At 46.7% G+C, this 25,105-nt stretch overlaps 1 protein-coding gene across 10 annotated transcripts in view; it reads right to left on the bottom strand.

Annotated features, from left to right (window-relative positions):
• The window catches only part of ACACB (acetyl-CoA carboxylase beta), a 114,040-nt gene that overhangs the window by 82,747 nt on the left and 6,188 nt on the right, over positions 1-25,105 (bottom strand). For 6 of the 10 annotated variants that reach the window (XM_066260351.1, XM_066260355.1, XM_066260356.1 and 3 more), the window contains 2 exons: positions 11,101-11,182; positions 5,958-6,589 (listed from right to left, as the gene is read on the bottom strand). In XM_066260351.1, coding sequence (XP_066116448.1) covers positions 5,958-6,580 — 623 coding nt within the window. In that variant the 5' untranslated portion in view covers positions 6,581-6,589; positions 11,101-11,182. Of the gene's footprint in view, positions 1-5,957; positions 6,590-11,100; positions 11,183-16,206; positions 16,297-17,169; positions 17,256-25,105 lie in introns of those variants that run through there. The other 4 variants (XM_066260353.1, XM_066260358.1, XM_066260360.1 and 1 more) reach the window with 4 other exon arrangements.

Raw genomic sequence — 25,105 nt, 5'->3', positions numbered from 1 at the left:
TGGGAAATGGCAGAGAAAAGACCCAGTGCCTGTGTGCTGGTTTGTATTTTATTCTGTATCAGAGACACTTCACCTGCTTTTTCAAACCCTCTTCCTCCTTCATGAACACAAATTGCCATACCTTACAAGTATAGGCCTGGCGGGGCTTGGGAACAGACATGGTCACAGGCAAGAATTTAGGGAGATGCCCATTGAGCAGATGGCAACCGAGGCAGCCCGGGGCCATCCACTCCCAGCGCTTCTTCCTGTGTGATCGCAACACACTTCCAAGGTCGACCTAGTACTATCCTGCTTCAACAGAGAAGGAAGCTGCAGCTCAGAGAAGTCATGAGACTGCTCTGAGATTTGAATCCAGACGTGTGTAACTGCGGGTCCTGGGCCCTTACTATGACATTGGGCTTTGCGCTTAATGGCAATGACTGCACGGTGGGTGCTGCTTTAAGTGCTGTGCTCAGAGCAACTCAACTGAGCCTGACACTGGCCTTGTGAGGCAGGTGCCACTGTAGCCTCGTTTCAGAAGATGCTAAGGCACCGAAAGGTGACAGCTTAGCCCCAGGTCCCACGATGGCTGAGTGGAGGAGTCAGCAGGCCAGTCCTCAGTCAGCTGGCCTCCAGCGGGAGTAGTCTTAGCCACTCCACTCCCCATCTATGAAGGGAGATGCTCTGGGCTCGTCACCTCTCAGCCCTATCCTCTCCTCCCCTAAGGGCAGAGGCCAGGCCTCCCCATCTATGTGACCAGAACGCCATCTGCAGTGCCTGGCACCCACCCAGCAGGGCTGCAATCAATGCCCCCAAGTCAATAAATGGAGGAGACAAAACCTTAGTTTCTCTGCTTGACCATTTCATCTCTTAGCTTGTCCTTGAACTGGCCTGGAACCCAGGCTCTCTATAGTAATTGGCAAAGGAGAAAATGATTATAAATTAACAAGCTTTTTTGCCCTGGTTGGATAGCTCAGTTGGTTCAAGCATCGTCCTGAAGTGCAGAGGTTGCCAGTTAGATCCCTGGTCAGGGCACATATAGGAACAGTTCAATGTTCCTGTCGCTCTTTCTCTCCCTTCCTCTCTCGCTAAAATCAATAAATAATTTTTTTTAATTAGCAAGCTTTTTCCAATTTCCAGCTGCTCCCTTTCCCCCATGTCTCAGCCCCCACCTCTCCCTCCACACTCAAAGAAGTATAAACAAAGAGTTTCAGAGCCACAAAGGACCTCAGAGCATCCAGTCTGGCCCAGAGAGGGTAGGTAATGGCCCCAAGATCACACAGCTGAGTGGTCCCTTGATAAATTGTCCTGGCACCTTGATAAATTGTCCTGGCACCTGACTCTTCTACTAATGGAAAGAATACATCAGAAGGAGGATGGAGGTGCCTTCGCTGGAGCCCAGATTAGGCGGTAATATCAATATTGGGAGTTTTCAGTCCCCCATCTGCTGAGGGTCTGGGTTCAAATGGCGCTCTGGGCCTATGGCAATCTTGCTGGGAAACCTTGGACAGACCCCTGAACCTCTCCAAGCCTCAGCTTCTTATCTAGAAAGTGAGAGAACTGGTTCACTTTTCCCCCCTAGTATCTTTTATGTTTTATAATTAAACATTGTTAAAACATGTTATAACCATATTTACAGCAGAAAGTTAAAAAACACAGAAGAAAATTTAAATTACTAATAATCGTACCACGTAAAGACAATGACTATTAACAATTTGAAGCCAATCCTTCCCTTCTTTCCCGCCACACCCATTTATTAAGCACAAGCATTTTGTGTGTGCTTAACATGTGCCAAGACTGCTCTAAGCACACTACATACACACGTCCACAGCCCTTTTTCTGGAACTCCCGGGGCCTCTATGGACTTCGGAATTGGGAAATTATTTTAGGAAGGTAAAACTGTAGTTACACATTTTCACGTTAACATTTCAGCAGCAGAAGACACAAACATTCACATAAAATGGGTTGAACACTATAAATAACTCCACAACTATTTCAGGCCAGTTTGCTGTTAAATGTGTTCACTGCCAACTCATGAACTTGAGTTTCGTAACTTTTAAGTTTCAGGACTGAGTTGCGCAATCCTGAACCCATCCCATCCCACTCGGTCCACACATGCACCCCACAGGGCAGCATTATTAGGGTAACAAGCTGGTAAGAGGCAGCTTTGGACATGGTATCTCCTCCCAGGTACATGGTGCGCTAGCCACACTGCTGCTTGTTAAAGAAATGGGACAACCCTGCAACCTTCACTTCACAGTATGTAAGCATCTATTTTGCCACGTCATGTTATGTTTTCATCACCTCTATTTCTGAGGGTTGCATGGGAATTCCAACCCTCAGGGACTGTTTCCAAGTACAAAGAAAGGCCAAGTTCCAACCTCTGGCCTGAGATGAACCAAAAAAAGGGGAGAGACCAGGGTGGTGGCAGGCAGGGGAGACCTGGACAGCACAAAGTCACTGGATCTACAATTTTAGCCAGCTCTTGTCAGCTGGGAAAATAGAAGGGGGTGGGGGAGGGATTACATACCTATATTAAAAGCAGAAGTAAAGTCAAAATTGGAGTTTAACCCCAGAACTAGTTCTCAAAATTATAATATTTAGGCAAAAAAAAAAAAAAATTTAAGAAAACAAATATTCTACTTCTGCTAAAGAGCAACAACAAAATGTCTATTCATTTGTTCCTTCAAGCATCCATCCATTCACTGGTCCATTCCCAGACTCGTTCGTGCACCATGTGTTCTGCATGTCCCAGAAATACAGAATTCTGTCTTTTACAGGTTTGAGTTGCTCATTTCATTCCTGCGTTTGTCAAGTATTTATCCAAAGGCAGCTGTGAGTCCACACGAGGCTAGGTAGTGGGGAAAGCGGAGACCCCTGTGTTCATGGAGCATGCAGGAGACAGTAACATCTAAACAAGTAAGGAAACTGTCGACATAATCTCAAGGAGTGTTGTGAAAACAACACATCAGAGTGATGGATGTAGAAACTAGGGGCACAACAGGAATACTTTACAGGTGGGTGGGGGAGATGGGGAAGACCCTGGGAGGCGGGGACTTTGATAAACAAAAGCTGGGGGATTGGACAGGACTGGAATTTACAGGGCCCAGGGCCAAACGTAGAGCTCCTTGCTCAAAACTTATTAAGACTCTCAGGATGGTGACAACAGAGCACTCAACCGAGTGCGCACGCCGCCGTGTGCCCGCACAGGTCAAGGCCACAGAGCAGGCCCTGGTGGGAGGTCTAGGACGCAAAGAAGAAAAGGGAGCGTCTCAGCTCACGGGGCTGAGATGGGGAGGGCACAGCAGGAAGAACAAGGGCCCTCCCTTTGCAGACTGCTTCAAAAAGAGCTCCCTGACCGCCACCCCAGCCCTGGCCAGGTTGCACAGTGGATAGCGGCAACCCAGCGCCCCAGAGGTCGTGGGTTTGACTCCCAGTCAGGGCACGTGCAAGAAGCAATCAATGAGTGCACAACTAAATGGAGCAACTAAGTGAAACGAGTTGGTGCTTCTTTCTCTCAAATCAATGGAAAAAAAAAGAGCTTTCCCCAGACATTACACATGTGCATTTTCTATCCATGGCCTTGCTAGTCTCCCAGTTGGTGGCCTGGCGGGAAAAGACCCAGGTGGACCACAAGGTGACCTTCAAGTGGCACAGAGACCAAGTGGCTCTGGAGGAAATTGTGTGTGTATGTGGCAGGGGGTAGGGAAGATCCACAGATCCTTCTTTGCTGTGGTTTCCATGTGAGCACAGAGCCCTAGAATAAACTCTCCAGGCCTTTGCTTTCTGTCTGAGAAATAGGGAAGGAGTTGGAGCCAGGCTAGAAGGACTAGTCCAAGCCCCTACTTTCTGTTTCCATTTTGCAGAAACTGAGTCCAAATGGTCAGGAGGTTTGCCTGAGTGTGCAGACCACTGAGCAGCTTACCAGGAAAAAACATAATAAAGGGAACTTCCTGGAACTAACAGGGACTCTGTCACCATGTTGGCCTTCCGTGACAGGCTTCATTTCCTCGATGCTCCAGCTGGTGGCAGGCAAGCAGCATGCCAGCCTGCCCACCCCCAAACTCGATGACCCACATATGAAACCGGCTGGAGCATCTGACCTGGGGGGCACCCAGGAAAACGCATCACTACTCTCTATAAGAGAATAGTCCAGCTGTGGCCCTTCACAAAGCAACATTCCTTTGGGGGGAAGTGTTGGGAGTCCCCCTGAACACCACTTCAGAGAGACAGCCCAAGGCCCTACCAGTGGCATGAGCAGAAGGGTCAACAGAGGACCGCCAAATACCAGACTACTGGGGTCCGCGAAGATGCCAGAATACCAAGGAGAAAACTCTGCAACCAGATAGCAGTACGCAGCCTCATTTTGAGGCATTGTTTCCAACCGGCTGGAACATGGGTTTTGACATCTTTTTTTTCATGCCACCATCCCCTGCAGTCACCAGCACTAGAACGAGTGTCTAAACCTTGACTCCCCAAAGATACTTCCACATGGGATGATCACTAGTCAGAAACAAGGAATACATGTGGTTCCCCTCCAGTGGGGACTGGAAATGTTCCTCACGGAAATACCAGAACCTTGGGCAGCACCAGCAGAACTAGCCTAGTTGCCCCCAGGGGCGAAGATTCTAAATTTCCCAGCTCTGAAAAGCACATGGACTGGAGACAAAAGAACTGTGTATTCAGTAAGCTTTGTGACCAGGGCTCATACCTCAGGGGGCTGGTCCAGCCTCCTCACACTACAGATGAGGAATTGGAGGCACAGAGAAGGTAAGAGATCTACACAAGGTCACACAGCACATCAGTCCTCCCTGCACCCAACACTACCCTATATGTACATTCATCTCAACGTTTGGTGCCTCCAATTTATTAAAAAAAACAAGATCCCTCTGCTCCTTGCCTCCATGCTTTGCTAGGAACAAGGCACAATAAATGAATTACTTACAATGCTAAATTTCTATGCAACGAAAATATCAGGGCTGGCAGAGCCAGGGTTGAACCAGGTGCTCTTTGTACCATATGCTGAAGCCTTTTCTTCCTGTAACCTTTCCAGAAGCTCAAAATAGTCTTCCCTTGGAGATCATCAGCATAGGAAACATGCACATTTTCTTTTTAATTTCTCTTTCTTTCTTCCAGTAACCAGGCTTAAAATTAAGCTCACTGGGAACTTGGGAAGAGCCCATCTCCTCACCCAGGGTTTTCTCATTTTGGTAGAGCATCTACAAGGACTGCCTGAAAGCACAGCCAGTGAGATCCCACCCCACCCCAGGGAAGGCAAACCGGAAGGAGAAAGGGACCCTGGAAGGGGGCAGAGTCCTCCCTGGTGCCTCTTGTCTCTGCTCTCCTACAGTTCCTGAGTTATCTACCTGAGTCTACTGTATCCCATTTGGAATTTGGGAATGGAGGTGGCAAGCTGATAACAAAACAACACCCCTCCCCCAATAAAGCTACCACCTGCACCCCTGGGACAGTCCTACCTGTGATAGACCTATAGCTATTTGTTTTTAACAATCAGATGGACAATATATGGTACAGTAATTGATTTTCTCCTTTTGAGGCCCTAGGAGAAGGCCTACTTTTCTGTTGTTAGCTACCTGTTGAATAAATGAATGGAGAAATGAACAAATAAATGAATGTCGATATAGGAGGCAGGGACACTTTCCTGTCCTCCAGGCTCCCATCATCCCTTGTGGCACTCACCAGACTTAGCTCATTGGCCTAAATTATAACTAGTTACATGCAAGGTCATCTTCCCTTACTAGGCTGAGATGGGCTAGAAAGTGTTTCCTGGACATGCGGCAGTTTAAAAAATGATTCTAAAAGGAAGAAAGGAAGGAAGGATAATGTCTCCTGCTTTTCACACAGCTCCCCTGGAAATGTTGGCATCAGTGTGGATGGCTTGACGAAGCAGGGAAGGGTGCAGACCCCTCCCTAACTCTGTACCTCCTTCCCAGTTATGAGGACAAAGGGCACATTACCTTATAGTGGGGATGGGGGACTCGGAGCCACCTGCAATCCGAGCAGCCTCCAGGGACAGGGTGCCCAGGCTGGCCCGGCTGCCCTTGCGGGAAGAGTCCCGGAACGAGGCAGTGCCAGGGTCTTCATCAGAGGAGTTGTCGTCAAAGGAGCCCAGGATGAAATTAGTCATCAGCTGCCTCTTAATGTGCTCCTGCTTCTCATCTTCTTTGGAGAGGGGTCTGGCCCGGGCCTGGGATCTGCCTGGCAAGGATAGGCCATTGGTATCTGGGACCTCCAAGCCTTGGGTTCTTGTCCCACTGGCTGGGGAGGCATCGCGGGAGGGAAGGGGACTTCTGGGGGGATTCCGATGTGGGGGTGGCCGGGAGGCTCTTCGCTGACAGGCATCTTTGGGACCTTTGTGGGAGGCTGGCTCAGCCTGGTTAGAACTCTTCGGCAGAGAGCTGCTGTCCCCATTGCTCTGCAGTGGCTCCTCTGAGCTGTCGGACGCCGGGAGGGGCTCCTGGCTCGCAATGAAGCTTGCCTCCGGTTTAGTCTTGGTGATTGGCTGGGAGTCCGTCATTTTCCCCCAGATTTTTAACCAGGAAAAGAATATCAGACAAGATAGGAAAAGAAGCAAGACCATTCAGAAAACCTGTAAGGAGAAAAGAAGAGATACTTTAGGGTCTGTGTTATCAAGTTCTTTCTCTCTTAAAGGAGCCAGTGGGGTGAGAGACAAATGAGGTCTATATATTCAGCCAAGAGAGCCGAAGGGGAGACGTGCTGGGCAGAGTGGAAGCGGGTCCTCCTCCCGGCTTCTGGCCACCACCAGCTGGGTTCCTGGCTACACTCCTTAACCCCTCTGAATCTGTGCATCTCACCTCTAATTTAGGTACGTTAACACATGCTCACCGTAAATCATAAACATGCATGCGAGAGAAAACTCCATGAGATCATGTAGGCTAAAGGGCTCTGTTACGGTATCATAATATCCAAAAAGCAGAAACAATTCAAATGTCCATGAACTGATGAATGGATAAACAAAATGTGGTCCACCCATACAATGGGATATTATTAGCCATAAAAAATAAAAGAATTAAACGCTGATACATACTATGATCCATGTAGATGATATACCCAGAATAGGCAAATTCATAAAGACAGAAGTGTGGTTGCCTAGGGTTAGTGGGATTGGGGTGATAGCTAGAGGACACAAGGTGTCTGAAGCAATGAAAATGTCCTGAAATTGAGGGTAGTGATGGTTGCACAATTCTGTGGATATACTAAATACCACTGGCTTGTACACTTCATATGAGTGAGTCATATGGTGCGTGAATGATATCTCAATAAAGCTGTTACCTAAAAAGGGACTCTTCACTGTATTCTAACTTGCAGATATAAAGGGACTGTCACCTTAGTCATCATCATCTTCGTCACTATCATCATCACCATCATCATTATTATTATCATAATCATCAACGTGGAAAGAAGAAAGGTACCACCTTGCCTTATTTTCTTCATAGCACTAGTGCACCTGACGTAGGGTGTGCTCACAAACAGAAGGAAAGGTCAACAAGACCAAGGTGAGCCTGTCTGTTCTGTTCCAGCATCTAGAACAGTGCCCAGTATAGCGAGAGAGCTGAATGATGGACAAGCATTCATTGTGTTGAATGCATTAATTCAGATATTCTGATTTCTAACCCATGCCTCTTCCTTCCACACTAACTTTGCCCTACTAATGGGTAGATAATTATTATTTGAAGGAAATATTGTTTAGAAAGCTAACAAAAGCCCTGGCCAGATAGCTCAGTTGATTAGAGAGCATAGTTCTAATATGCAGAGGTTGCGGGTTCAGTCCCTGGTCAGGGTACATACAGGAACAGTTTGATGTATCTGTCTCTTACTCTCTCTCTTCCTTCCTCACTCTAAAATCAATAAATAAATTTTAAAAAATTAAAAATAAAAAAGCTAACAAAAACACAACCTGAACATGTTGAAATTTCAGAACCACCATTTTCCTCAGTTCTATGACTAAAGCATTTGAAAATAGATTACAAAGCTTACACATATCAATTTAGTATCTAAAAGGTTTTTTTTTCCTCTTTCAGTGTCAACACAACATTCCTATGGGAAGCAGAAAAGTTCTCAAGATTTCCCAGAACTACATGGCCTGCATACTTCTTGTACATTTTGGGCAGCAGAATTTGCCAAAATGTTGTTGTCAAGGGTACCTTCCAGGTAATACACAGGGTTAGAAGGGTTTTTTTTTAAGGTTATCAAGTTTTTATTTAAAAGAAAGGGTCAGGCCCTGGCCGTTTGACTCAGTGGTAGAGCGGCGGCCTGGCGTGCAGGAGTCCTGGGTTCGATTCCCGGCCAGGGCACACAGGAGAAGCGCCCATCTGCTTCTCCACCCCCCCCCTCCTTCCTCTCTGTCTCTCTCTTCCCCTCCCGCAGCCAAGGCTCCATTGGAGCAAAGTTGGCCCGGGCACTGAGGATGGCTCTATGGCCTCTGCCTCAGGCGCTAGAATGGCTCTGGTCACAACAGAGCAATGCCTCCTGGTGGGCATGCCGGGTGGATCCTGGTCGGGCGCATGCGGGAGTCTGTCTGACTGCCTCCCCGTTCCCAACTTCAGAAAAATACCAAAAAAAAAAAAAAAAAAAAAAAAGAAAGGGTCAGTCCAGGATGGTTCAACATCAATCAATGTAACAAACCATATTAATAGAACAAAGGACTCAACTGACACAGAAAAGCATTTGACAAAATCCAGCACCTTTTCATGATTAAAACTCAGAAAACTAGGAATAGAAAGGAACATCAATGTAATAATGCACATTTACGAAAACCTAATATATACTCAATAGTGAGAGACTGGATGATTTCCCCCTAAGATCAAGAATAAGACAAGAGTGCCCGCTTTCCCCACCACCATTCAACATTGTACTGAAAGTACTAGCCAGAGAAATTAGACAAGAAAAAAATAAAAGGCATCCAAACTGGCAAAGAAGATGTAAAACCATCTTTATTCTCAGATGACATGATCTTATATGTAGGAAATTCTAAAGAAACAATAACAACAGAAAACAAAAATAAACAAATTCAGTGAAGTTGTAGGATACAAGATCAACACACACAAATCGGTTGTGTTTCTTTTTTTTCTTTTTTTTTTTAAATAGGGGAGAAAAGCAATTATATACTTTCAAGGGAATGAATAAGACATAACATGAAAATAATACTAATAAAAAGAAATTACTTTTTAACATAAAAGAACTTTTGAATACAATTTTCTTTACATGTCTATAATTATAATTCTAGATTTAAACAAACAACAATTCTACTATTTAATCTTGCCCTTAATTTCTATAACATTGTCTTTCTTGATTCAAAAGTGTTATTCAATGACCAGTATTTCTATACAACTTTTTTTTTTTTAATTTATTTTTCTGAAGCTGGAAACGGGGAGAGACAGTCATACAGACTCCCGCATGCGCCCGACTGGGATCCACCCGGCACGCCCACCAGGGGGCGTAGCTCTGCCCCTCCGGGGCGTCCCTCTGTTGCGACCAGAGCCACTCTAGCGCCTGGGGCAGAGGCCAAGGAACCATCCCCAGCGCCCGGGCCATCTTTGCTCCAATGGAGCCTTGCTGCGGGAGGGGAAGAGAGAGACAGAGAGGAAGGAGAGGGGGAGGGGTGGAGAAGCAGATGGGTGCTTCTCCTGTGTGCCCTGGCCGGGAATTGAATCCGGGACTTCTGCACGCCAGGCCAACGTTCTACCACTGAGCCAACCGGCCAGGGCCTTCAGTTGTGTTTCTATACACCAAAAATGAACAATCAAAAAAGGACATTTAAAAAATGGAAATTTGCGCCTGACCAGGTGGTGGCACAGTGGATAGAGCATCAGACTGGGATATAGAGGACCCAGGTTTGAGACCCCAAGGTCACCAACTTGAGCGCAGGCTCATCTGGTTTGAGCAAGGCTCACCAGCTTGAGCCCAAGGTCGCTGGCTTGAGCAAGGGGTCACTCTGCTGTAGCCCCGCGGTCAAAGCACATATGAGAAAGCAATCAATGAACAACTAAGCTGCCACAACAAAGAATTGATGCTTCTCATTTCTCTCCCTTCCTGTTTGTCTGTCCCTATCTGTCCCTCTCTCTGTCTCTCTCTTTCTCTGTCACACACACAAAAAAAACAAAAACAAAAGGAAATTTGTGATTCTATTTACAAGAACATCCAAAAGAGTAAAATACTTAGTAATAAGTTTAACCAAGGAGGTGGAAGACCTGCACAATGAAAATTAGGTAACATTGCTGAAAATACTTAAAGACCTAACTAAAAGGAAAGGCATCCTGTGATTTACTGTTGTTAAGATGGGCAAATTACTAAAAGCGATGTACAGATTCATATGGAAATACAAGAAACCCCAAATAGCCAAACCAATATTTAAAAAAAGCACAGAGTTGGAGGACTCACACTTCACACTTTTAAAACTTACTACAGTATCAAAGCAGTGATACCAGCATACAGACAGACATACAGACTAATGGAATAGAACTGAGAGTTCAAAAACAAACACCTTTTTCGACAAAGGCATCAAAATCATTCAATGGGAAAGAATAGTATCTTTAACATATAGTTCTGAGACAAATGATTTCCACATGCAAAAGAATGAAGCTGGACTCCTCACTTATACCATATACAAAGGTCAACTCAAAATGGATCAGCAACCTGCCTGACCAGGCGGTGGCACAGTGGATAGAGCGTTGGACTGGGATGCAGAGGACCCAGGTTCAAGACCCTGAGATAGCCAGCTTGAGCAAGGGGTCACTCAGTCTGCTGTAGCCCCCCGGTCAAGGCACTTATGAGAAATCAATCAATGAACAACTAAGGTGCCGCAACAAAGAATTGATGCTTCTCATCTCACTCCCTTCCTGTTTGTCACTCTCTCTGTCTGTCTCTGTCACAAAATAAATTAATAAATAAAATTAAAATGCTTTAAAAAAATTTTTTTAAAAATGGATCAGCAACCTAAATATAAGAGCTAAAACCATAGACCTCTTAGAAGAAAACAGAGATAAATCTTCATGACCTTAGATCTAGCAGTGTATTCTTAGATATGACACCAAAAAAAACCATGAGCAACAGAGGAACAAATAGAGAAAATGAACTCACCAAAATTAAGAAGTTTTGGGCCCTTGCCAGGTACTCAGTGGATAGAGCATCATCTGGCATGCCAAGGTCACAGGTTTGATCTCTGGTTAGGACACAAACAGGAAGCAACCAGTGAGTGCATAACAAAATGGAAAGAACTAAGGTAAGTGGAATAAGGAATTAATGCTTTTCTCTCTCTCTTTCTCTCTCCCTTCCCCTTCCTCTCTCTCTCAAATCAATGGAAACAATTTTTTAAAAATTAAAAAGTTTTGTACATCAAAAGGGTACCAAGAAAGTAAAAAGCCAATGTACAGAATGGGAGAAAAATTTTGTAAAGCATATATCTGGTAAGGGCTTGGTATCCAAAATATACCTGTATATAAAGAACTCCTACAACAACAACAATGTTGGTCAAATAAGTTTGTAAATATGATATATATGTTTGCTCGCTTATGGTTTGTATTGGGTGTGGGGGACAGGTTGTAAGCAGGCTGGGTCGTTATAGCCTAAGGCTTAGTTTTAAGACTAAGCTTTTCCCCACACCCTTGACTGATTGCATGATGTAGGGTGGTGCACTCTCATGAGGCATCCCATTATGCCTCAGATAAGTGACTTTGTATCAGAGACTTCCTTGTTTGTATATATATTTGATTAAAGATTTTGAATCTACACTATAAAGTGGGGCAGACTGGGAGCTTGCTCTCTCGGTTCCTGAGATTAGCATTAGAGGAGAGTGCAGAGAGGAGAGCAGAGAAGGCCACGTGGAGGAGACCAGGAGAAGCAGCCAAGATGGTGGAGTGCTGAGTGAGAAGCCAGTTTGTGCAGAGTTTGTGCAGGGAGAAGGAAGGAGATGGGGAACAGAGGTGAATAAGTCTGGTGAGCTAGAAACCTTTGATTCTAGGAAACTCGGATAAGTCAGTGGCTTTGGGAGCCCTGAATGGAAAAGGAAGTGTTTTCCCACTGTGTGTTTTTACTTGCCCGCAGGGTGCAAGCTAGGATTAAAAATGATGGCCCACTAGTTCTTGGCTCCATTGTTTCATTACCAACTGTTTGAATCTAATGCGAACCTGCATGGGCCAGTGATGATGGCCGTGGCAACTGGCCATACAAACAAAAAGACAAACAACCTGATTTACAAATGAACAAAGAACTTGATTATTTTATCAAGGAAGATATACAAAGGGCCAATAGCTGGTGAAAACATACCCAACCACCTTAGTCATAGGGAAAAGCAAATCAAAATGACAATGTACCACTTCACACCCACTAGGATGGCTATAATCAGAAAGGGAGGGAGGGAGGAAGCTGGAGGGTCAGGGGGGGAGAGGGACAGAGAGACAGAAAGAAAACAGCAAGTGTTAGGTAAGAATGTAGAAAAATTGGACCCCTTGTACAATACTGGTGGCAATGTAAAATGGTGCTGCTGCCGTAGGAAACAGTCTGGTGCAGGGGTCGGGAATCTTTTTGGCTGAGAGAGCCATGAACGCCACATATTTTAAAATGTAATTCCGTGAGAGCCATACAACGACCCGTGTATGTTAAGCATTATCCAATAAAAATTTGTTGTTGTCCCAGAGGACAGCTGTGATTGGCTCCACCCACCCACAACCGTGAACATGAGCAGTAGAAAATTAATGGATTGTAATACATGAGAATGTTTTATATTTTTAACATTATTTTTTTTATTAAAGATTTGTCTGCGACCAGATGTAGCCATCAAAAGAGCCACATCTGGCTTGCGAGTCATAGGTTCCTGACCCCTGGTCTGGTGGCTCCTCAAAAAATTAAACATGGAATTACTATGTGACCCATAATTTCAGTCCTAGGTAGATTCCCAAAGAAATGAAAACAGGACATGTGTTCACAGCACAACTCCAACTCTCTGGTTCCCAAGCCCCTGCCCTTACCCAGGCACTACTGACATTTGGGACTGGAGAATTCTTTGTGGTGGGGGACTGTCCCATGCATTGTAGGATGTTGGACAGCATCCCTACCCAATGCCCGCTAGAAGTCAGCAGCACCTTCCCTCAGTTGTGACAACCAAAAATGTCTCTGGACATTGCAAAATGTCCCTGGGGGACAAAATTGCCCTCAGGTGAGAACCACTGACCTTAACTCCTATACCTTCACCTCAACTCCCTCCTGCTTCTAGCTGGGGAGGTGGGAGCTTCGGGGACCGGGTCTATTTCTTACTCATTTCTTGCATATAGTAAGTCCTCAGGAAAACCTTTAAAAGCATTGTCAAGAAAGGTCAGAGTCCTGAAATTGCTAGGCTTACACAGCCCTCAGGATAAATTTTGAAATCTGGCAGAGGACATCACTAACAATGTAGCAAAGGTGATCCTGGCTTCTCCAGGTGCTCCTACAGGTTCAAGTTCTGCACCCACCCCAGAACCGCTCTCCGCTCATGCCCTCTGCTGATCACTCGGCCAAGCACTTGCACAACTCTGCAGCCAGCCGCCCAGGCTCTTTGCTTAGCCCCAGGACTGCCAAGTTGACCTGTAAGTACAGACCTCTATTGTGGGAACATTGACACACAGCACGGAAACAGCCTGTTCACTGGTCTCCCCTGGCCCATTTGGAAGACCCTTGGGGATATGAACCAATCATCATTTATTTTGGATTCATTGTGCCCAGCTAGGTGCTTGGTACCTAGTAGGTGCTCAAAAAGTGTAAGCAAATGAATGATAAATCCATGCACATGCCCTTAGCACCAACTGATGGCTTGAAGTGAGCTGGAACTTTGATTTTAGGATCTCATTTCCAAAACTGTATCAAGGAATGCCAGGGGAACAAGCTGGGTGTCTCCACGGCAGTTCTGAAGTTCAGTGGCGAGCAGGACACATTATACCAATGTGGCCAATTTTAGGCACATTTAAAATTTTTTTTATTTTTTTAAAATTTTTTTTACAGAGACAGGGAGAGAGTCAGAGAGAGGAATAGACAGGGACAGACAGACAGGAACGGGGAGATGAGAAGCATCAATCAATAGTTTTTCGTTGCGCATTGCGACACCTTAGTTGTTCATTGATTGCTTTCTCATATGTGCCTTGACCGTGGGCCTTCAGCAGACCGAGTAACCCCTTGCTCGAGCCAGCGACCTTGGGTCTAAGCTGGTGAGCTTTTTTGCTCAAACCAGATGAGCCCGCGCTCAAGCTGGCGACCTTGGGGTCTTGAACCTGGGTCTTCCTCATCCCAGTCTGACGCTCTATCCACTGCACCACCGCCTGATCAGGCTAGGCACATTTTAAATGTACACATCTGCCCTGGCCAGGTAGCTCAGTTAGTTAGAACATCTTCCCGACATGCCAAGGTTGTGGGTTCAATCCCTGGTCAGGACACATATAAGAGGCCACCAATGCATGCATAAATCAATGGAACAATGAATCAATGTTCTCTCTCTCTCTCTCTTCTTCCTCTCTCTAAAATCAATCAATAAATAAGTATGCACATCTAAAATAGTAAAACACTTGAGCTATTGCTGAGAAAACAAAAGAACAGCATCAAGCCTGACCTGTGGTGGCGCAGTGGATAAAGTGTCAACCTGGAAGGCTGAAGTGGCTGGTTTGAAACCCTGGGCTTGCCCAGTCAAGGCACATACAAGGAGTAACTACTATGGGTTGATGCTTCCCACTCCCTCCTTCCCCACTTTCTCTCTCTCCCTCTCTCTATACTCTCCTCTCTCTAAAAAAAGAACAGCATCAAGGCAAAAGCATGCTCCAAGGGTTTGGGGCTTAGGATCCCTGAGAATACATTCGTTATTTTGGCTCAAACTGGAAAACCAAACTATGCAAGCTCTTCATTATGCAAGCTCTTTGGGAACTTGCTTGGGAAGTCCTGGCTGGTTGGCTGACAGAAAGGATGGCTGACTGGGGCTGTGGGTGGAAGGATGGAGGGGTGGTGGGTGCACAGAGAATGGGGGGAGTGGATGGGCAGATGGGCAAGACGGAAAGACACATGCACGGTAGGGATGGGCTGGTGGGGGTGAAGCTGCCAAGCTCTCCATTGGTCCCCTCTCTGTCTGCAGTCCTTGAAGATCTGCTGGCATTCTGATAGGGAACAGTGGCACTAACACCCCAAAACTACCTTGCCAGAGTCACCTGCATGAAAACCTCAGGTTCTGTCCCTTTTCTTTGTCAAATAATGACACAGGACCCCAGGGCCACCCCATGTGTAAGTAAGTACATAGAGGCAGATGAGGGAACTGTGTGAGGAAGCTCCCAGAGAAACTCTCTGGGCCTCAGTTTCCTCATCTATAAAACGGGGATGCTAATTCTTGCCCCATTTTCCTGCCTCACAGTTGCTCTTCAAATAACATGTAAAACATATGTAGCATTTACACTCAACTGTCAAGAGCACAGAGCACCTTCAAGCTTCAATCCTCAGAACGTGATGGGCATTATTGCTGCTGTCATTACTTTAGTCCCATTTCGCAGTTGGTAGAGTATGGTGCAGGGAAGCTCAGAACCTTAAGTATGGTCAAATCAAGGCCCGGCACCCACACCTTTCCCCCTGCCCCACCCTGAAACTGGATGTAGATGAAGCCCATAAAGTGGAGAGTGTCACTACAAGCAGAAGGATACGATCCTAAAACCAGAAACCTGTCTGTGCACCGGGAAGGAATGGCGTGGCAGCATGGAAACCAACCATGCCGACATGCGCAGTGGGCTAGGAGCACTATGTGGTCTGATCCCATGGGCAGGAAAGGCCAGAGGAGATCATGGGAAGGTCCACAAATGTCTAGGGACCACACCATGCCAAGCTGTGGCCCTTCACTGACATAACCCAGCTGACCCAAAACCCAAGCACCTGCCACCGCTATTTTTATTTCTTGCAAACCGAACCCAAGCAACAGCTGCTGGGTGCCAGAGCAGTCATGGCCCTGGCCACAATGAACACAGGACACTGCGTGGCTCCAACAAGTGCTGGCCAGCAGCCAGATGAGGGCTTGAGAGCGAGGGAGTCATGAGAGTTTGTTTTCCAGCTCCCCCCACCAGCATCTATACCTGCCAAGGTGTTTGAGGGGCAGAGGGGCAGAATGTCAGCATTAAGCCAGTAATTCCGGTCCCCACTGGGACTTCTCCTCCCACCAACATGACCGCCCGAGAGCTTCCTGCTGCCACTTACCATCGCTCTGGACACAGCCACTAGCTGCATTCTCCTCTGGGTCTGACAGGCGCCCACAGTGACTGAGGGAACCCAGCCCGTGCAGTGTCACCTTTCAACAGGAGGTTGGTGGCGTGCCTCAGGCCACAGGGGAGGAGTTTGGACGGCCAGTGCTCCGACAAGGGTAAGCTTTCTCCCAAGTCAGCTGTGCAGCACATGCCCTTATTTGTCACCAGCAAATAGAAACCATTTGTGAAGGTCCTTGCAAGCTCAGGTACTTAAGAGGCTATCCACGCTCTCGGGGGCTTGCCGGCCCACAGAGCCACCTCCCTCCGGCTTGCCACATTCCTGTACTTAGGCCTACTTCTCTGCTCATGCAATCACCCCCTTGCCCAACTCTGTCTCTAAAGTAAAACTCTCATGATCAAGAGAGCCCGGTGTAGACAGGAAAACCAGATTGAGGCAGCTTTCTGTTCCTACGTGGTCATCTGTCAGACACCTGCCTGGAGGGCAGGGTGAGTCTCCGCAGACCCTGCGTTTGGCCAAGTTGGGCAAATGGAAAGAAAAGCAAAAGTGTCCGGAGGAAGAGTGGGTGGTCAAGGACCCTCCGGCTGGCAGGCAATGGTGCAACGTCCTTTTGCAAATTCACAGATAATTAAGGTGATAGGCACAACCACGTGAGGCTGCCAGGGCGTTCAAAGTGGACTGGTGGCTATCTTAACCTGTACCCCGGCCCAAGGGGCCAGGGGTGTCACAGGTCAGTATTTCCCAAAAAGCCGCATGCTCCAACCTACAGCCTGAAACAGGGAACACTTGGCAAGTCTGGTGTCCCTGTTTTATAGATGAACAGAGGCCAGAGATGGCATATGAAATTAATGACAGCCACGCCCAGCACCAAGGTCCCAGCTTCAGGCCAGGGCTCCTTCTCTATGGAGGCATCAATCACAGCAAATCCCACTCTCCTTGGGCACCCTGGAAACTGACCTGTGTTGACATCTCAGCTCTGCCACCCACAAGCAGGGTGAGGCTCAGGCAAGTCCAATATTCTCTCCAAGCCTCAGGTGGCTCATCTGCAAAGTAGGATTAGGACAAGCCTGAGACAGAGCTGTCAGGAGTTTGCTGTGATCACCTACACGGGGCACTGAGCGTCACTCATCTTAGCAACCGCTGTGTCCTTCTCAAGGAATGAACTTATATTTGGTTAACAGGCATCATCAAGCCACTGGTCAGGCATGAGGTCACTCTCTAAGGATCGGCCAGCCCAGATGGGACAGGCAGCTCCTCATATCAGAGACATTCCCAGGACTCACTTCCGCTTCTCAGGCTCCAGCCATGAGCAGCTTGGGGAGGGATGTTACAAGGGAGGCACTTCCCCAAAGGAGAGAAATCTCTGGGGCTTCAGCATGATCCTGACTGGACTAACTCCTCATGTGTTCCCTGATCCAACAGGGATGTTCCCAAGGACTGTGTGTCTTGACTGTATTCCCTAGGTTGTATTATATACATCCTGTGACTTTTCTTTTGTGTGTGAGAGAGAGGGACAGATAGGGACAGACAGGAAGGGAGAGAGATGAGAAGCATCAATTTTCATTGCACACCTTAGTTGTTCATTGATTGCTTTCTCATATGTGCCTTCACCAGGGGTCTCCTGCCGAGCCAGTGACCCCTTGCTCAAGCCAGGGACCTTGGGCTTCAAGCTAGCAACCATTGGGCCATGTCTATAATCCCATGCTCAGCCAGGTACCCTGTGCTCAAGCTGGTGAGCTCGCGCTCAAGCTGGCAACCTCAGGGTTTCAAACCTGGGTCCTCTGGGTCCCAGTCTGATGCTCTACCCACTGCGCCACTGCCTGGTCAGGCCCTGTGACTATTTTTGTTTTAAAAATTTTTTAAAGATTTTATTTATTCATTTTAGAGAGGGGAGAGAGAGAAAGGGAGAGAAAGAGTAGGAGAGAGAGAGAAGTGGGGGAGTAGGAAGCATCAACTCCCATATGTGCTTGACCAGGCAAGGCCAGGGTTTTGAACCAGCAACCTCAGCATTCCAGGTCGGGGCTTTATCTACTGTGTCTCCATAGGTCAGGCCATCACAGCTCTTAAAACATTTTAATCCAGGCTTGCTGATGGCAGTGTGTAGCAAAGACTGCCTTGCAAGGCCAGATTTAGGAACTTTCTTCTGGCAAGAGGCAAACAGCAACCAAAGTGCCCTTAAGCCAAAGATGAGAAAAAGCAGTGAACATGATGAACTGTGACTACTTTGTAACTACTTTTTTCACCCAGTTCCCCAATCCCCATCCTCTCTGGCAACCCTCAGTCTGTCCTCTGTGTTTATCAGTCTCTATTTTTTTTGTATTTATTTATTTTTACAGAGACAGAGAGTCAGAGAGAGAGGGATAGAGACAGACAGACAGGAACGGAGAGATGAGAAGCATCAATCATTAGTTTTTCATTGTGACACCTTAGTTGTTCACTGATTGCTTTCTCATATGTGCCTTGACCGGGGGGGGGGGGGGGGGGGGGCTACAGCAGACCGAGTAACTCCTCGCTCAAGCCAGCAACATTGGGTCCAAGCTGGTGAGCTTTGCTCAAACCAGATGAGCCCATGCTCAAGCTGGTGACCTTGGGGTCTCGAACCTGGGTCCTCTGCATCCCAGTCCAACGCTCTGTCCACTGCGCCACTGCCTGGTCAGGCTATCAGTCTCTTTGTTTTGATTGTTCATTTATTTTGTTCTTTATAGATTCCACATACCAATGAAACCATATGGTATTTGTCTTTCTCAGTCTGGCTCATTTCACTTATACCCTCTAGGTCCATCTATGCTGTTGCAAATGGTAAAACTTCATTCTTTTTGGTGGCTGAGTAATATTCCATTGTATATATGTACCACAACTCTTTGATCCACTCGTCTACTAGAAAAGGGTTGCTTCCATTTCTTGGCTATTATAAATAATGCTGCAATAAACATAACTGTTTATATATTCTTTTGCATTAAGTATTTTGAGTTTCTTATTTTTTAAGTTGTTTGTTTTTTTTTTAATTTTTTAAAAAAATTCATTTTAGAGAGGAGAGAGAGAGAGAGAGAAAGGGGGGAGGAGCAGGAAGCATCAACTCCCATATGTGCCTTGGCCAGACAAGTACAGGTTTTGAACTGGTGACCTCAGCATTCCAGGTCGATGCTTTATCCACTGCGCCACCACAGGTCAGGCCTTAAGTTGTTTTTTATAAGTTGTTTTTTTTTTAATTTTTTTTATTTTACAGAGCCAGAGAGAGAGAGAGAGAGTCAGAGAGAGGGATAGACAGGGACAGACAGGAATGGAGAGAGATGAGAAGCATCAATCATCAGTTTTTCGTTGCAACGCCTTAGCTGTTCATTGATTGCTTTCTCATATGTGCCTTGACCATGGAGCTACAGCAGACCGAGTAACCCCTTGCTCCAGCCAGCGACCTTGGGTCCAAGCTGGTGAGCTTTTGCTCAAACCAGATGAGCCCACACTCAAGCTGGCGACCTCGGGGTCTCGAACCTGGGTCCTCTGCATCCCAGTCTGACGCTCTATCCACTGTGCCACTGCCTGGTCAGGCAAATATTTTGAGTTTCTTCAGATATAAACCCAAAAGTGGAATTGCTAGATCATAAGACAGTTCCATTTTTAATTTTTTTGAGGAACCTCTATACCAGTGGTTCTCAACCTTTCTAATGCCGTGATCCCGCAATACAGTTCCTCATGTTGCGGTGACCCCAAACCAAAAAATAATTTTGGTAGCTACTTCATAACTGTAATTTTGCTACAGTTATGATTCGGAATGTAAATACCTGATATGCATTATGTATTCTCATTGCCTCTCCGCTCCTAGGCTTCTGTCCTCTGGCTCTTGCTGTACCCGCCCACTGATGACGTCAGCAAGTGCCGGACACACGGAAGGCGCTGCTATGGACTGTGGAGCGTTCTCCCCCCCCCCCCTTCCCCCGCCCCTTAGGCCCCGGACAGATAATCAGCCTGTGCCTGATGGCAGGCATTCAGTTTGGAACGCAAGTCCATAACGGCATGTGTTCAAGCTGAATAGCGCTGCTGCAGACGGTAGCATGGCTTATCAGTGGCTAAAGCCATCAGAAATATGTATTTTCCGATGGCTTTAGGCGACCTGTGTTTGGTCATTCAACCCCGCCAGGGTCACGACCCACAGATTGAGAACCACTGCTCTATACTCTTTTCAACAGTGGCTGCACCAGTCTGCATTCCTACCAACAGCACAGAAGGGTTCCCTTTTCAGAGACAGGATTTTTTTAATGCCCACACAGAGGTTAAAGAAGGGAAGAAAGGAAACATTAGGAGTGCTGCAGGGAATGGGAAGTGATTCCTAATAAGTCATAGAGAGTGTTTTTCTGCATTGTTAGTTTCTATTGAGCATGCAGCTGTCACCACCAGAGTGTTACAGGCTTTACATGTGTGATCTCAGCTTCTCCCTCTGCATAGGTACCATTTCTCATCCCATCATAGAAGAGGAAACAGGCCCTGTCACTCCCCAAGTTCATGTTTAGGACCCAGGTGGCCTCACTTGGAAGCCCACACTCCTCATCCTCATGTTTTCTTACTCTATCTGTACAATTTCCCTCCATAGATCCCTGAGAAAAGTCCCACGTCAGCAGAACTGAGATGTGGCTGTCATGATATATGGCTTGGTTTCTTAGAGCCGCAGGCTTGTATTTAATTCTGTGTCCACTCTTTTTTTTTTCTTTTTTACAGAGACAGAGAGAGAGTCAGACAGGGACAGACAGACAGAAACAGAGAGATGAGAAGCATCAATCAGTTTTTCGTTGCGCATTGCGACACCTTAGTTGTTCATCGATTGCTTTCTCATGTGGGCCTTCAGCAGACCTAGTAACCCCTTGCTGGAGCCAGCGACCTTGGGTCCAAGCTGGTGAGCTTTTTGCTCAAACTAGATGAGCCCACGCTTAAGCTAGTGAGCTCGGGGTCTCGAACCTGGGTCTTCCACATCCCAGTCCGACGCTCTATCCATTGCGCCACTGCCTGGTCAGGCATTTGTGTCCACTCTTGAAGAACAAAAATGCAACCAAGAAATAAATAACAAAAGCATTTCTCTAGATCTGGGGTTCTTCTCTGGGAGAGGCTTTGGGGGAGACAGGACAGCTCTGTCCAAATAAAGAACAAGCCTTTCAAATCAATATCTAGCCACTAGAATACTGGAATCAGGAAGAAGGAACAGCACAATGACATGGAGACTAACAATGCCAGATGTGCACAGTCGTCTAGGAAAAGCCGCATCTGGAAGGCAGTTTGGAGAGAACTTTCAGGGGTGGAGATGAGCGTGAGGGAGAGGTAAGAGATGGAGACATCTGCTCTGGGGCTTTGAAGGCTGCATAGGAGTTCACCAGCTTGCTAAGGAAGCAGGACATCTCAAGCAGAATTTGTTCTTAGCACGATGCTAGACAGTGTTAATAATTCTAACTGGAGAGATGGGGGTAGGTGGAGGTGGGCAAAGGGGAGCAAATAGGACAGAAGGAAATTTTGCTTGAGACAATGGGCGCACAATGCAGTATGCAGATGATGTTTTATTGAGTTGCACGCTTGGAACCTGTATGGCGTTGTGAGCCAATATCACCCCAATAAATTCAATTAAAAATATATAATGTAAGATAATAGAATTTTAAAACATAATTCTATTGGTTAAACATGGGGACTCTGCCAAAGGTACTAAGCCAGGATCAGTGATTAGCAAATTGGTTCTATTGTGAAGGATAATCATTTGTTCTCGGAAATACTTTGCATCTGAAGCTATGTGTCAACCTTCAGGTGATGGTGGAGAGAGGTATACCTCCTTACAAACTCTCAGACTGTAGAAGGCACCCACCTTGAATAACCTAAGAACCTTGCCTTTCCCTGCGACTGTGAGCAAGGGTGCTGATGCAATGTCACACTTCCTTACCCCAGAGGACAAATGCTCGTGGAGAGCAACAAAATTGCAACCTTCACCTCTAGAAAGAGACTCAGCTCTCTATTACTCCCAAACTACCAGCACTAACTAAAGCGCCCTATCCTAATAGTGACAACACCTTCACTGTAACAAGCATCTTGCATCCAAAATTTTCAATTTTGCTTACTCCACGCAGCAGAACCAGCAGGATAGTATTATTCTTATCCATTTAACATTATTATCATCCAATTTCACAAATCAAGCATGAAAAAAACCCAATGCTTAGAGAGAGGAGGTGAGTTGCTCAAAGTCACACAGCTTGGAGGGACATGAAATTCAAACCTGTTCTGCTTGACTCTAAAGCCTAGATTTGTAACAGAGGGAGGTGAGCAAGCCATTGACTCAACTGATTAACTGGCAACCCTCTTAAATGGGTAATCCACTCTGGCAGGGTAGCTCAGTTGGTTAGAGCATTGTCCTGACGCAAAGGCTACAGGTTCAATCCCAGACAGGGCACACACAAGAATCAACCAAGGAATGCATAAACTAATGGAACAGCAAATCAGTATTCTTTTCTCTCTCTCTCTCCCTTTCTCTCTCTCCCCCAAATCAATCAATAACAAAAAAAATTTTTTTTAATGGGTGGAATCAGAAACACAAAAATAAGACCCAAGCAGAGTCAGCAGTTCTCAAACTTAATACATTTCTCAGCATCTGGGTCTTTGGAGACTGCCAGCAAATGCTGTTGAATAAGCATAAAATGTCAATAGCCCTGTGCTTTTGTGCCAAATCCCAAACCACTTGATTTTAGAGGCCAGCCAGGTACAGACAGTTGCAGGGACCACCAATCTGGGAACAACTCTATAGAGGAAAACACGTTTGAGAAAAGTCTGTGAATTTCAGAAAAAGGCTCAAATTACCAAAAGTCCCAGAGTCTTCCAGCAGCGTTGACCTAGAAAGGTGCACTTTGGCAGTGCCTGGCACACTGTAGGTGCTCAATTAATGCCTCTGAGCCAAAGTGAACTTTTGATGGAGGTTGATCTGTCAGCCCAGGCAAAATAGGCCCAAATGGTTCCAGACCAGACCAGACCAGCCCCTGCCTTGGAGAAATGTAAGAGGAACGGGTCTCCTACCTCCAGTGGAAAATTTGTTACACCGTCTCAAAGGCTAATCGGGTGCATCTGTTCCACTAGCGTCTCACTTGAGTCATCCCTGCAGAAACTGCTGAAGTGGACTGTCCCACACATACGCAGTCCTGGTCCCCTGCCACCTTTGCAGATGGAATTCCATCCTCCTTCCCCTCTATCCCTTCTGTGCTGGGAACCTGCCTTCTTCAGCCATTCATTCAGCGGCGGGTATTTCCCTGAGCACCTGCCAGGTCTGGTGTGGGCTTGGGGACACGGAGCAGACAGCACAGGGATGGCCCTGCTCGAGTAGGTTCACCCTTTCACTGCCTAGGACCACAGATGAACGTAAGGGCACAGCCTGGAGAATTGTCTCAAAGGGGAAGCCCTTGCCGAGCATGGAAGAGGGACCCAGCCTTGGTCTGCGAGGGGAGGGAAGGTGTTCTCAAAGCAGGATGCTTCTGCTGAGTCCAGGAGTGTGGTTCAGACAGAAGGAGGTGCCAGGCAGGAGGTGGAGGAAATGTTGGAAGCCGATGGAGCAGGATATCTCACAAGCGTGGAACCACAGCCCCCTGCCCACCCTGCACGGGTTATCATTCCAAACAGGAAGGTCCCAAGAGCCCCACTATGTCGGAAGTGTGGCAATAGGAGACCACAGCTTCCCTGAGAACAGAGTGGGAGAGCCTGCGAAGGGGGGCATTTCCAACAACAAATTATTCCTGTTTCTACTGGAGCCCGCAACTCATTTACTTCCAAATAGAAAGGAGAATGTGCTCAGGGTTGTCCTGCAATGTCACTCTCACCTATGATTTAATCCGATTTAAAAACCTGGAGAAACCTCAGTGAGTCCAACAGGAGTGGCCCTAAAACCCAGGCTACCTGAAGAGTGTGGCTCGGTCTCGGAGTCCCAAAGCATGTGAGGGTGTTCGGGGTGCTGGGACCCAGAGAGGCTAAGAGCAGCTCTTCTGCTGTGGGGCTGACCTGATTGGAGACTCTGCTGTTTGTCATCTGATTGACCTGAGCCTGTCACGGAAGTTCTCTGAACTTTGACTTCCTGGTCTGTGTAATCGAGTAAATACCCCCCCCCCTCGCCCAGCCCAGGAAAGTCTTAGCGTGTAACCACTTGGCATGTGCCAAGTCTCAATAATTGAGACCTTGGGTTACCTGCTGTGCCCGCCTGGTCTGGCCAGTACAAGGAGTCCTGGACCCCAAGAATAAAGGAACACGGCCTCTTACTCTATGGTGATGAGTTTACTGTTAGAACAGAACCGGATCTGTGCATGAAGTTTGCAGACAAAATGTGAGATTTCTGACCGCACTTCCAGGCCTGCCCTGGCACAGAGGCACTCGTCCCTGAAGTTCAGGGTTCCTGAGTTAAAACCTCAGAAGCAGCATTAGAAAAAGGGACCCCGAAGTTATTACAGGAATAAGTTTCAGAAAACCTCCATTTCAGAAGATTGAAATGTTTATTTCGCCATAAAGATTGAGTATCACATGTAATTTAATACTCGCATCTCTACCTCAGATCTAAAGGTGATCAAAGTAGGAGAGGATTTACCTGAGCAGGAGCAAATAAAACTGCTTTCATAGACATAAAATGCCTTCTCTGAGCTTCTCAAATACAGGGCACGTTTGCACTTCTAACCACCTGGCTTAGAACTGGCTGGGTCTCTCCAAGCAGAACTTGGAGCGGTCAGTAAAGAGATCATATTTTACCCAGGCTGGTTAGCTCAGTCAGTTAGAGCACTGCTCTAAAACACAATAAGGTTGCGGGTTCGATCCCCGATCAGGGCACATAGGGAAAGCAACCAATGAATGCACAACTAACTAGAACAACAATACAATTGCTTCTCTCTCTCTCTCCCTTCCT

The sequence above is a fragment of the Saccopteryx bilineata genome, chromosome 2 (genome assembly GCF_036850765.1).
Source record: "Saccopteryx bilineata isolate mSacBil1 chromosome 2, mSacBil1_pri_phased_curated, whole genome shotgun sequence".
NCBI lineage: Eukaryota > Metazoa > Chordata > Mammalia > Chiroptera > Emballonuridae > Saccopteryx > Saccopteryx bilineata.
Note: the sequence above shows the minus strand (reverse complement) of the source record. Positions and strands in the feature narration are given on the sequence as shown.